The 13,257-nt window shown below is 34.4% G+C and overlaps 2 protein-coding genes across 2 annotated transcripts in view; both read right to left on the bottom strand.

Moving 5' to 3' along the window:
- Positions 1-8,586, bottom strand: part of LOC107678821 (uncharacterized) — a gene marked incomplete at its 5' end in the record, with an annotated part of 10,314 nt that extends 1,728 nt beyond the window's left edge. The window contains 6 exons of the mRNA XM_016474226.1: positions 626-795; positions 3,486-3,667; positions 4,449-4,540; positions 5,789-5,911; positions 5,985-6,270; positions 8,272-8,586. Coding sequence (XP_016329712.1) covers positions 626-795; positions 3,486-3,667; positions 4,449-4,540; positions 5,789-5,911; positions 5,985-6,270; positions 8,272-8,586 — 1,168 coding nt within the window. The remainder of the gene's footprint in view (positions 1-625; positions 796-3,485; positions 3,668-4,448; positions 4,541-5,788; positions 5,912-5,984; positions 6,271-8,271) is intronic.
- Positions 8,587-9,643: 1,057 nt separating this feature from the next.
- LOC107678858 (solute carrier family 35 member F1-like) overlaps positions 9,644-13,257 on the bottom strand; it is a 93,066-nt gene continuing 89,452 nt past the window's right edge. The window contains exon 8 of the mRNA XM_016474284.1: positions 9,644-10,571. Coding sequence (XP_016329770.1) covers positions 10,347-10,571 — 225 coding nt within the window. The 3' untranslated portion in view covers positions 9,644-10,346. The remainder of the gene's footprint in view (positions 10,572-13,257) is intronic.

The raw sequence follows: 13,257 nt of genomic DNA, 5'->3' as shown, positions 1-13,257 counted from the left end.
AATATTCTAGTGATTTTTGGAAAGTTTCCGGAAATTTTCCACCCCTTTGCAACCCTAATATAAAATGCATATAAAAACATTTTATTGTTATTAAAGGTTATATATTAACAATAGAAAGTAATAGTATTTTTTTTTCCTTATTTCCTTTCATTACATTAGCCAATCACAAATTGGCCAAAATTTGGCAAGTACTAAAACAGGCATTTACATAAAACTTGTAAGACGCTTTGATCTGCTAATGCAAATGTCATGAACTCTGTGTGGTCCTGACCGTTCACAGAGGACTGGATTAACACCAACACACTTACAAAAATCTACTGATTTTTTTTAAATCTACTCTACAGAGATGAACTTGGCGAGCAGCATTCTATAACACAGCATCAGCTTAAAAAAAAAAAAGATGTTAATGAGACGATCTAATAAGAGGAAAAATACACTGAGGGCAGCAAAGACGAGTCCTGAGGGTCTCAGAAGACGACAAAAGCATCTATAAAGCTTACAAATTTAATATGGGGGATTAATCACAATGAGGTACTGGATTATGTATGGCTGCTGTGCAGTCATTTAGATCGATTCAGGGTCCTTTCACGTGTGTTGTTCATGTTATCATGTTAGCTGAACCCACCTTGAGAGATCTTGGTGTCAAACTCCAGCAGCGTGTAGAGCGATTCAGGCAGCAACTGTCTCGCCCAGCCGTTCTCCTCCAAGTAAATCCAATCCCAGATCAGCCTCTTTCTACGCAAGAAACCTTGAACGTGATCCAGGTACACTGAATTACCAGACACCAGATACAGCCTCAAAAAGAAGAAAAAAAAAAACATTATATGCATGAGCTGGAAAACCATTATGAAAGCGGCTACACGAGGCAAGGCAAGTCTAATTATTTGGGGGGGGTTTTTCATTAGCTTGGGAAATAAGACAACCTTTATTTAATAAGCCACAATGAGAATTAAAAACCAAAAACAATGTAATGGCTTTTGCGGGGAAAGTAATTTTTCAAGCACTTCTGAACAACAAGGCATTCAGCTTTAGTCTCTGGAGATGTGCTCCTGTATAATGACGGGTACAGCTTCAAACAAAACACCCTGGAAGAAAAAACTCTTAAGAAAACTCCATTTGTGCGCAGCAAACACGCAAACACACGCGCAGACATATAGCTCCTCAAATGTGGATTATTAGCTCAATTTAAAACCAGCCAAGCAGGACTGATGCTTTGAATGCTAATGATCAATTAGACAGAGATCAGATAGTAGGGAAGTGCTAAACTACAGAACAGAACTACAAATGTTATTTGCACAAAACTCAAAATAAAACGAATAATAATAATTATAATATATACACAGTTACACACACACACTTTAAAGTGCCATAATTAAAATGCAAACACAAACAATACATTATTTGTATAAAACTGAAACGAATAATAAAAATTGTGCGAAAGCATGAAAATAAAATAAACATTAATGAAACAAAAATACGTGTACATACAAGTTGCTTTTATTATTATCATCATCGTTATCATCATCATCCTCCATGCTATGGCACACATGCGTTAAAGTGCCATTAATATAAAAATGCAAACAACATTAATAAAAATATTTGCAAGATGAAGTACAAACATTAAAAAATAATAATAATAATTTTATTATCCATGCTATGGCAATTTAACATTTATTTGAATGTAAGTGGCATAGCATGAAAATAAAATGCAAACAAACAAAAATATATTTTATTTTATAAAAGGCCACAGCATGAAAGTACGAAGAAAATTATTTTTTTTTAAATACAAATAAAACAAAAAATAAATAAAAACTATATTTTAAAGTGCCATAGCATGAAAATGTTTGTCCAGTATGGGTAAAAAGCACTATAATATTCAGGTCTACTTGCTTCTTCAAGTGAGCACTTTATCACTTCAATCACTCACACATCTGCTTATGGAAGACGATCGGCCTCAAGGAACATCCCACTTAACTTGTCACACTACTGTTCTCTGATGCTGTGGGATCAGGCTGACTTTAGAGCATGCTCTTTGAGATCAGTCACCACACACTTCAGAGATGTCATCGACTGGCTGCGGATCTCAGGCCGGAAGTTACTGCAGGGTATTTGTTTGAAGCTGCCAGCACACTCTCCAGGCTTCAAAACCCAGTCTGAAAGCCAACCACTGCTAAAGCTCAACGCTTTCACCACTAGTTTTTAATAGAAACGACAGCAATTCCAGTAATAGAGCAACATTTTACAGCCTAAAAATGGTGATCAATGAGAACGCTAAAAGCCAAGCTCCTATGGGTACCACCAGCGAATAAGAGTGTCACTAATCTAACATGATAATTGTGAAAGAGCCTCATTAAAGCAAAATGCTGCATCAGTTCGGATTTTTCACCATGTTATAAAAATAAGGTTTGCAAAGCGGTTGCTGTGTGCACAATGTGCTGAAGACTATATTGCCATCAGTATTAGCACTGCATAAAATTAGGCTGCTTACTTTAAGTTAAATTAGTTTAGTAAAATAACTTATTTAAATATAAATAATTACCTAAAGTCAGCTTAATTTATAGCATTGTATTTAATTTTATTTATACATTTGTATTTATTTCATTTGTATTTAAATAAGCAAATTAAAAAAAAAAAAAACTAGCTTCATTTAAATAAAATTATTAAATACATTTTTAAAAGGTAAAAAATTAAGTTAGCTTATTTTTTTTTTTTCATTTAAAGGAAAAAAGATGAAAATCTTGTATTTTATTTGTAATTTTATCTAAAATAATTAAACGTTAGCTTAGTTCTATGTATTTAAAGAAAATATTTTTGAAAATTAAATACTCGTTTAGATTTTTTTTACTAATCCAAAAAATACAAATAAACAAACATCTTCAATTAAGCCAACATTTTACATTAATGCCATCTTAATGCAAGACTTTATTTTAGATAAATACAAAAAAAGTAAAATATTAGAAGGTTAAGATTTTTTTATATTTAAATACATGTCAGCTTGAATTTAAGATTTTTAGATTAATATAAAAAAAAAAATTTAAAAAAAGATTAAGGTTAATATTTTTTGTATTTAAAAATAATGTCAGCTTCAATGTAAGATTTTTTTAAGATAAAATTGTAACTAATATTTTTGTTTGTATTCAAGTACATAATGTCAGCTCAAATTTAACTTTTTATTTTAAATATTATAAAATATTTTAAATTAAACATTTAACATTTATTTTTGTGTACCTAAATACAAATAAATTTAAATTAATAAATCAAGCTAGCATTATGTATTTAAACCAACAAAATTCATTTTAAATGTGTTAAATAAAATAAAATCTAAAATAAAAATGTTATTTAATAAAATTTAATTAGTTAATTAAATTTTTTTTTACATTTCACCGAGTAATTTTTATTACATTATATGCCTAATTCTGTATTCTTGGGAGAAAGAGAGAAAGTCAGACAGACAGAGTAATCAAACAGACTCGAGCAGGACTGACTTGTAGTAGGGGAGCGACTCAATCATTTTCCAGTTGACATAATTTGCAGCCGTCTCCTCCAGCGTACAGACACGGGTCATCTGGACTTTGGCTACCTGCCAGAAGCGCTCGTGCTCGATGAGCGTCTCCTGCATCTCCCGTCTCAGCAGAAGATACACACCCTCCAGTGTGTCTTCATAAACCTGCCAATGACACATCACTCCATCAGCAAACAATATTCCACCTGACCTTGCTCCTGAAAAACAGCATGCATGGGGGAATAAGACCAAACGTGCAGATTACTAAAAGTGCAAAAAAAGAAAAGAAAAAATATATATAAAACTGCACACAAAGTGCGGTCCAATTAGCATTAAAATACCTTAATATCCTAGTTGAAGACTATGCTGATATCAAGAATATAGGTTATGCAAAGCACATACATGAAACCCTGAAACGAAACGGACTACATTAACCTTTGTTGGAAAACATAAAATGCATATTTAATGTCTCTCTGGTCCTTTGTGTGTCCTTGAATGGTCACATGTGTTGTAAAACGGTGTATAACGGCAGGAGAGTTTGTATGCTCAGACGTGCGATGTAATTGACTGGGACATGCACCGATACGTCTAGAATCCATTTAGGCAGCCATTAGATAGGAGCGTCTGCTCACGCCGTGACCTGTGAAATCATTTTCCCTGGCTAATGAAATGCAGAAGATGAGCACTGTTGGAATATTTAAGATCACGTCCTCGGAGGAACTTATTTGGCATTTTTCAGATGGCGAAGAGAGATATCAGTTGGAACAGAACAAGGAACAATCATGTGTGAAGAAAACTTAGTCCCTGGAAAGACAGCATGTCAAATTTATTCAAACATCACAATGCACACCAGGGAGAGAGGACTTCATGTCAAAAGAAAAAAAAATGGTTTTAAAATTCAGACTGAAATATTGTTCAGTTTCCTGCATGTATTCCATAGACGTACCTTTCTTCGCTTCAGTCGGCCCCAGTCGCGGCCCAAGATCCAGGCCACGAGAGACTTGCACATGGAGAAGTAGTTTCCGACAGTCTGAATCCCTGACGAAAAGAAACAAGTAGTCAGAACATGAGATGATACTCCCAAGAGACTGGAGCAGTAACATTTGATCTACAGACAGATTTCCTGCTAAAGGACTGGTACAGGCATAATTCCTAAAGAGAGAGCACCACACGAGACCGACAGAGAACACAAAACACCATCAAATACAGCAGGTTTGCCTGACTCTTCAAGGGTTTGCAGATCAAGCCAGTTCTCCAGCAGAGGCTGACCAATAATAGATTTTGCAAATGCCAGTAACAAACGTACAGGGGGAAAAAGCAGTTTTACAAATAATAGGCTAATAGTTTCCTTTATTATTTTTTTTATTTTTTTTTTAAAGCGTAGTAGTAGTAGTAGTAGTAGTAGTAATAATAATAATAATAATAATGGCATTTTGTTTACATAAAAGAAAAACAATAATAAAAATAATAATAATAAATATATAATGGCATTTTGTTTACATTTAACAAAGCTAATAATAATAAACACTTAAATGTTATTCAATAAATAAATAAATAAAAAGTAACTCATTTATTATTTAACGGTATGCAGTCTGTTTAAATAAAACACTCTAAACTCTAAAGTTATTATTATTATTATTATTAATTCAAAACACAACAACAAAAATAAATTAAAACACTAATAATAATACATAAATCAACTAATTTACATAAAGATGTGCAATCTGTTTACATAGGACATAATAAATTAACATTAATAATAATAATAATAATAATAATATCAAAACACTTAAAATAACAAACAACAACAACAACAATAAAACCGCACTAATAATAATAGTTTAAAAACACTTAAAATAATAATAATAAACAACAACAACAAAACCGCACTAATAATAGTAATAATAATAATAATAATAATACAAAACTATTAAAATAATAATAATAATAAAAGACGTATAAAAGGTCAACCAAACCAACGAGAGCACCCAGACACCCTTATGTCCTTTTGGTTAAGACGACAATACAGTACAGTTGGGCGTGAGTCTAAATGCGATGCAAAAGTGCCAGAGAACAAACTGCAGTTGACTGGATTCACTCCAGCACTCACAGAGGATTAAAGTAAGGTGATATATTGCATAATACATTATATTCCTTTGGCAATATCAAATCACAATATTCGCAACGTTGGTTATCACACTTTTTATTTGGCCATTAAGCTTCCTAAAAACCAGGCAAGCAGACAAGTTTCACACCTAGTTTCATAAAATGGGATGCAAATCTCACCACTGTTTTGGTGCTGGCGGAGAACATGCTGAAAGACCAGTGAGACACTACCATGATGCTTCAGTGCAAGATGATACAGCTCTCTCCATTCAAACTTGAGGTTGTCACAATCTTCAGTTTTCTCTGGGAAACAGAATACCACGTTAGGCTAAAATTAAACATGGAAAGCCCATGTGACAGCTGAGAGTATGACCACCATGGAGTTTGTCCTGGAACAAATCTGCAGTGATTCCCCACAGTTTCTCCACATCGCTGCAGGGAAGTCGCACTGAAGGCAAGGGAACGCTTTCCTCCAACACGAGCCACTGGATCCAGTACTTGTGCGGCGCGAGCGGGATCTCCACAAAGAGTTTCTCCTGAAACGCACGGTTACAGTGGATGTTTCTGAAGAGGGATCTCCACATAAAAACCAGACGGAAGGCGGTTTTGGCCGTTACGGGACACCGGGCGTGGGTATATGTCAGACTGACCCCAAACGAATCCTGTGGAGAGATTTTGGAGAGAATAAGCATGCACGTGACCACTGGAATAGTCTGTTAGGACCAGTGTTGGGGAAAGTTACTTTTAAAAGTAATGCATTACAATATTGCGTTACTCCATAAAAAAGTAACTAATTACGGTACTTAGTTACTTTTTATGGAAAGTAATGTGTTACGTTACTTTTGCGTTACTTTTAAAATCTGGACAGGGCTTGCTTGTTTTTAAAATAAAAAAAAAGTTCTATTTTTGGCAAATATAAAAGCCTTTTCATACCAAAAGTGAAATGAATAAGCCTCAGGCTGAAGGGAAAGTAAATTTACGTCCGTACAGTAGAATGCAGAAGAAGAAATTTCAACACACTTCAGCAATAAAAAAAAAAAGACACAAATGTTTGTCTAGAGTAATTTGTGCTTATTAGTACGGTTGAACTGGATAGTTGGTGAGTGAGATGAATTAATGCATATTCATATTTATTTTAGAACTACAGTAACATCTGATTTCTCTCAACAATCAGTAAATTGGAAAAAAAATAACTCGCGTTACTTATTTGAAAAAGTAACTCCGATATTGTCTTGTAAATTAAAATGTAATGCATTACTTTACTAGTTACTTGAAAAAAGTAATCTGATTACGTAACTTGCGTTACTTGTAATGTGTCTTCCAACAGAGCTACTTAGGTATGTGGGGGCGTGTTAGAAAGAGCAGTTTTAGGTAGGTGTGGCTGATTCTTAACTTTTATAAAGAATATCTCTTTGGATTTGAGACTTTAGTCTTTGCAACTTTACAGATCTTCTTTATGCACCAAGAGCTTGGAACACTCCAAAGAGAAAGGAAAAATTGAAATCGCATCATATGACCCCTTTAAAAAACACCATGTACTCGAATCATATTCGAACCTTTTAGCTGAATGACTAATTCACAAACATGCACCAACTGTATTTTTCGTTCACTTAAGCTGCATTCAAAGACTGAATACAGCAAGAGCAAATGTCTTTCGTAAAAGTTATTCAGTAGCTTAGCCTATATCATAGGTAAAAGTTACAGAACGCCGCGAATGATATGCTTTTTGTCTTGTACGAGTCTCGGAGTGGCGATGAACGACTCGCATCGTTCACGGTCTTATACATGGATTAGCTATCTGTCAGAGCACTCAATTACATTTGAGCCATTTTTGTTCACAAAGCTAAAATAAAATGACCCAAGGAAATTCTTAAACTGTATAATATATTATAATTGTTTCTTATTTTCTCTATAACTTCCTCAGTGTCATGAATAGCGTTTGACTCGGTTCCGAGTCGGTTGGACACATGATTCACCTATAACTAGGGTTGGGTACCATTTGAATTTTATCAATTCCAATTCCGATTCTGCTCATCGATTCTGATTCTTATCAATTCCCAGTTTCTATTCCAATGTGGTTAATAAAAGTCAATCAGTTAGATATCAAACATATTTATTCTGTGTCTATTTTTGCAAAACATTTCATTGCTGCGGAATACCATAAACAAAAACCAGCCGGCTATAAACTGGACTCGATTAAGAGCTGTTTGTGGTTTTAGAAAGGTAAAAAGGTTTTAGTTCAATCACAATTCTGAAGAAAAAGATTACACAACTGAACAAAAGCTCATAGAATTTATGAATGGAATGATTCAATGACTCACTCAAGATTCACTTGTTTTATCACTGGATAAATCAGTGTTTTTGAATTAATCTCTTGAATGAATTAATTATTCATAGGCAAATACATTTTGTACAGCCACTTTTCGCCACCTAAAAAAAAAAATGATAGGTGGAATTGAAATTTTAATTTTACAACAAGTATCAGATTCCTGCCCTAAGTATCCGATTCTGGAATTGATTTTTGATTCCCAATCATACCTATAACACGCTGTTCACTGTTCGCCAGGCTTAGGTATGTACAGAGCATAAAGTATGAATTAACGAATGTAAAAGATTCGACTCACTGTGATGAATCGAAAATCTAATTCCCACGCAAATCATACCTGGAAGTGTGTGGTCCACAGAAAGTTGCACGAACAAACTCGGAACAATAAGCTGCACGTGCTGCCGAGCCTCAGCAGCGACACTGGGTCCAAGTTCCTGAGTATAACCAGGAGAACTTCATCACTTAAATGCAATAAGCCCGTTGTGTTGTCGCTGCTTTCCGAAGTAATATCTGCTGTATTCAGATGGGGCTCCTCGTCTGTGGCGGCAGTCAGGCAGGAGAATTGCTCCAGCAACTCACGCTCCCAGGTCGCGCTGAGGTCTGCCATATCTGTGCCGGTGTCACCGCGCTGCTTGCGGCCGCCTCTCAGGTGTTAAAGGTTAGGAAGAAACCACCTGAGAGAGGTCATAGGGAGGTACATCGCTAAGGAGTCGCTCATGAATATTAGTAGCTAATGAATATAAATGAGGTCACGCCGACGTTGCTTGGCAACATACCTGCTTAAACTAATTAACATTCATACGGCAAGCGTTTAATTCGCCAAGCCAATCGGGTAGGCGTTCTTGGAACGGTGTAATAAATATTCATAAGATAAACACTTCATTTCCCAACAGCAATGACAAAAACATTTCTTATTTGCAGCCAGTGTAATGCTAATCTATTCTACGCTCTGTCTTGAATATCTTGAATTCACCGTGTTAGAGGTGAGTTTTACTTTTTGATGTTGCTGTTGTCCTGCACCTGAAGTTCCCCATGGGGTCAATATAGTATTTTTGTCTGTTGTAGGGATTATGCTTTTATTAGCATCATTCACTCACCCTCAGCTTGTTCCAAATATGTACGAGTTTCCTTCTTCTGTTGAACACATCAGAAGATATTTTAAAGAATGTGAGTGAACAAACAGTAGCTATTCCATAGTATTGAGAAAAAAAATACTTCGGAAGTCAATGGCTACCGTCAAATGACTGGACACCAACAAGTTCAACATTTTTTTGTGTTCATATAGGTTTGGAACAACATGAGAGTGAGTATGATGACAGAATTTTCATGTTTGGGTAAACTATCCCCTTAAATTGTAGTTTACACCATTACATAGTCTGATATGTAAAAGTTTGATTTTGATGTAATGTTTTGCAGGGTCAAATACATTTTCCCAGTCTTAACCATTCACGTTTTTTGAGTTTAAGACAAATATACTTTATTTTAAGCAAGTCAGACACATTAAGAATTTCCAATATTTAAATGACAATTTAAGAATGCAAAAAAAAAATTTAAACAAAACAAAACTCAGATATCAGTTCAGAATACTTTACATGTATTATACTGGATTTTATCCAAATAAGATGATAATTAAGACCGAACTGCTTATAAAACAAAGACAAGTGCAGTAGAATAGTTTACAAGTTTACAATCAATTGCTATTACACAGACTTTTATATTTAATACAAATGCATGTACCCTTTTTCCTGGCAGAATTAAAACAAAACATGACAAATATAAAAAACTGAATATGGTATAACAGTTAAAGGGTGTAAAATCATTCTCTTTTTTTTACCCTTTTTGTATTTCTGACTGACGAATGGAAATATTTATAATTTTGAGCAGATAATACAATATGCAATCATGACATGTCCAGTACTGATGACACTGTTTTTAAGTCATGATTTCTCATTGGCTAACGTAACCCACAATAATATTACATGGCAAGGCACTGGCTCAAATCAGCATTGTAAAACTCAGATTGCAGTTTTCGTCAGATAGATCTCATTTAAAATGTAAAACTGTAGTGAAACAAACCATGTCAAACGTTCAAATACAATGAACACTTTGTGCTCGTATAAGAAAATAAAACATTCACAATTGAGCATTTGGATAACACAGTCAGCACGAATCCTTCTAAACATTTAATTTGCCGCGGGGAAAGAGGCAATGAGGTGAAATCATCTCTATACATGATGGATCTGATATATCTCAGATATACAGAAGTCACTGCTACCTATTGACAGTTCGTGATCACAGTGTACTCATTTGCTACGTGGTTGTTTACATCATTCAGTGATCATTATCATTCGTTTTTTTTACAGACTGCTGGGACGGGCAGTGGATGATTGGTTTTGAGAGACCACGCCCCCTTCAGGCTACTCTTACGCGAGGCTCCTCCTCTATTTCCTGACCCAGGCTCGTATAGGTCACTGAAGGCTCCAGGGGCCCCAAGGTGGGCGTGTCTGTGATAGCATTTCCCGCGTTGCGGAATTGTTTATAAACGCGAGGATCCTGTGCCACGTAGGTGGAGGAGGAGTAGTACAGGACCAGTCCCAGGATGATGATGATGAAGGACAGCAGGTAAAGGCCTGAAAACTGAAGACAGACAAACAACATAATGAAATTCATATAGTGTGTTTAAAGAGTGATTTAGAACTCAACATAATGAATTATTCGTTCCAAATAGAAAAATTATTTCAAATCATGATCTAGTAATTCTAAATAGAACACTTTAAATCATAAAATGAAAACTTAAAATTATAATTTACTACTTTTAATTAGAACAGTGATTTTAAACAGTTAAACTGTAAACAATGATTTATTCATTCAAAACAGAACACTGATTTGTACTGTAAATCATAATTTTTTTTACTTCAAATAGAATACTCATTTAAATAATGATTAGGAACACTGATTAAAATAATTATTAATTGATTTATTAATTCTAAATAAGATCACTGAATTAAAAATGTAAATAATGATTTATTAATTCTAAATAGAACACTGATTTAAAACCTTAAATAACAATTTACACTAATTTAAAAATGCAAATCATGATTAATTAATTCCAAACAGAACACTGATTTAATTTTTTTAAATAACAATTGACTAATTCTAAATAGAACAGCGACTTAAAACTGTAAATTCTAAATAGAACACTGATTTTAAACTTCAAATCATAATTTACTTTACTTTAAAATAGAACACTAATTTAAAACTGTAAATCATGATTTCTTCTTTCTAAACAGAACACTGATTTAAAACGGTAAATTTGAACTAGAACGCTGAATTAAGTTTAAATCATAATTTATTAATTCTAAATAAACATTAATTTAAAACTTCATATCATAATTTATTAATTCTAAATAGAACACGAATTTAAAACTTCAAATTTTACTTTAACTTTAAAAGTACTACTACAGAACACTGATCAGAAACTGTAAATCATGATTTGTTGTTTCTAAATAAATGTTTTAAAACTTAAAATCATAATTTACTACTCTTAAATACAACAATGACTTCTAAATCATGATTTATTCTAAATAGAACACTGATTTAATCATTATTTATTAATAATAAATCAAATCAATCCAAATCTGCATGCTGTTATTTGTTCTATGGAACACAAAAGAAGAGAAAAAAAACTTGAGAGTCACAGTCACAATTGTCTGTATGGAACAGAGTTATTTAAAACACTCCTTTTGTTTTCCACAGACAAAATAACAACATACAGATTGGAACAAAATGGGGGTGAGTAAATAATGACAGAATATTCATTTTTGAGCAGATGCTCCATACGGTCTAATGACAGCCAATGCAGACATTGTTTGCTCCTATAAATATGTCACATTAGGGTCATACCCATACTAGGAATTAGTGCTCTGCATTTATCCCATCCTAAGTGCACACACACAGCAGTGAACACACACACACTGTGAACACACACCCGGAGCAGTGGGCAGCCATTTATGCTGCGGCGCCCGGGGAGCAGTTGGGGGTTCGGTGCCTTGCTCAAGGGCACTTCAGTCGCGGTATTGAAGGTGGAGAGAGTGCTGTACATTCACTCCCCCCACCTACAATCCCTGCCGGTACGAGACTCGAACTCGCAACCTTTGGGTTACGAGTCCGACTCTCTAACCATTAGGCCACGACTTCCCCCCAAGAGAGATGGAGCGAAGCACGTCCAGAGAAATTATTCACTCTCAGTGTGAGTCTACTGTTCAAGGCAAAGGTCTGTGATTGTAATTATGATGGGATGGCATTAATAATTTAATAATGGTTTAAAATTTATGTTGTGAGACCAAAGGGCAAACATGTGCATTAATGTGATTTAATGTCATGGGAATGCTTAACTTAACTTAATGGGTCATGGAAGAACACTTTAATTTCCCAGAATGCTCTAATTTATCCCAAAGTCTTCAGCATGAAGCCAAATTACATGACAGGTTTAGGATGGAAGATGGAAATTCACACTCGTCAACTGAAAGTGAGCCAGACCTTAAAATCAGAATTTTGTTTTTTGAATCTTAGAAAGTTGCTGGACTGCTAAGAGGTTATTTTTACTAAAAACTAAGACTAAACCTTAAAAGAAAAGCAAAAAAAAATAAATAAATACGTAATGTAAAATAAAACTGCACCACTGACAATGCCATTTTGGAGCAGTGCATTATATTTTGCTCTGCGTTATGGTCAAGCAGGGACTCAATACCCTTGTCAGCGCTTTGAAAATAGCAACAACAATCACAACTTTGAAAACTGAAATGCCAAAGCTTCACTCTATTTGCCGTCACTCGATCTCCAAATCACATCAATAGTTTTTCATCCATAGGGTCTGAGGTGTGGATGAGCACAACAATCAGTTCTGGCAGTAGAGCTGTGCTATGAACAATGGCCTTTCAGCTCGATCATGGTCCATTTCTGAGCCACGTGCCGCCCATCTATAACGCCTGTGATTAACAAAGGGCTTCCAATTACATGCAGTCTTCAGCTCTTGCCCATAAGAGCAGGATTCAGCTGAGTTAATAATTAAAAAAGAAACAAACAAACAAATACAAGCAAATCTGATGCATTAGGATTTTTAAGTTTCCTCAATAGCTTTACATTTTGTGCACTGCATGTTCAGCCCAATGTCATTTTAGTATCATTGAGATGCAATCTTTTATTAATAATTTTTTTATTAAAGATTTAATAAAGTTTTTATTGTATAAATTTTGCTGTTTTAAAATGTTGCATATTACATTTTAGTAATATAGTTGTGTGTATCTGTCATGTTTATTAATTT

Source organism: Sinocyclocheilus anshuiensis, unplaced genomic scaffold, assembly GCF_001515605.1.
Source record: "Sinocyclocheilus anshuiensis isolate Anshui unplaced genomic scaffold, SAMN03320099.WGS_v1.1 scaffold1049, whole genome shotgun sequence".
Classification (NCBI taxonomy): Eukaryota; Metazoa; Chordata; class Actinopteri; order Cypriniformes; family Cyprinidae; genus Sinocyclocheilus; species Sinocyclocheilus anshuiensis.
The sequence above is the reverse complement of the archived record's forward strand: the minus strand, read 5'-3'. Positions and strand labels throughout refer to the sequence as shown.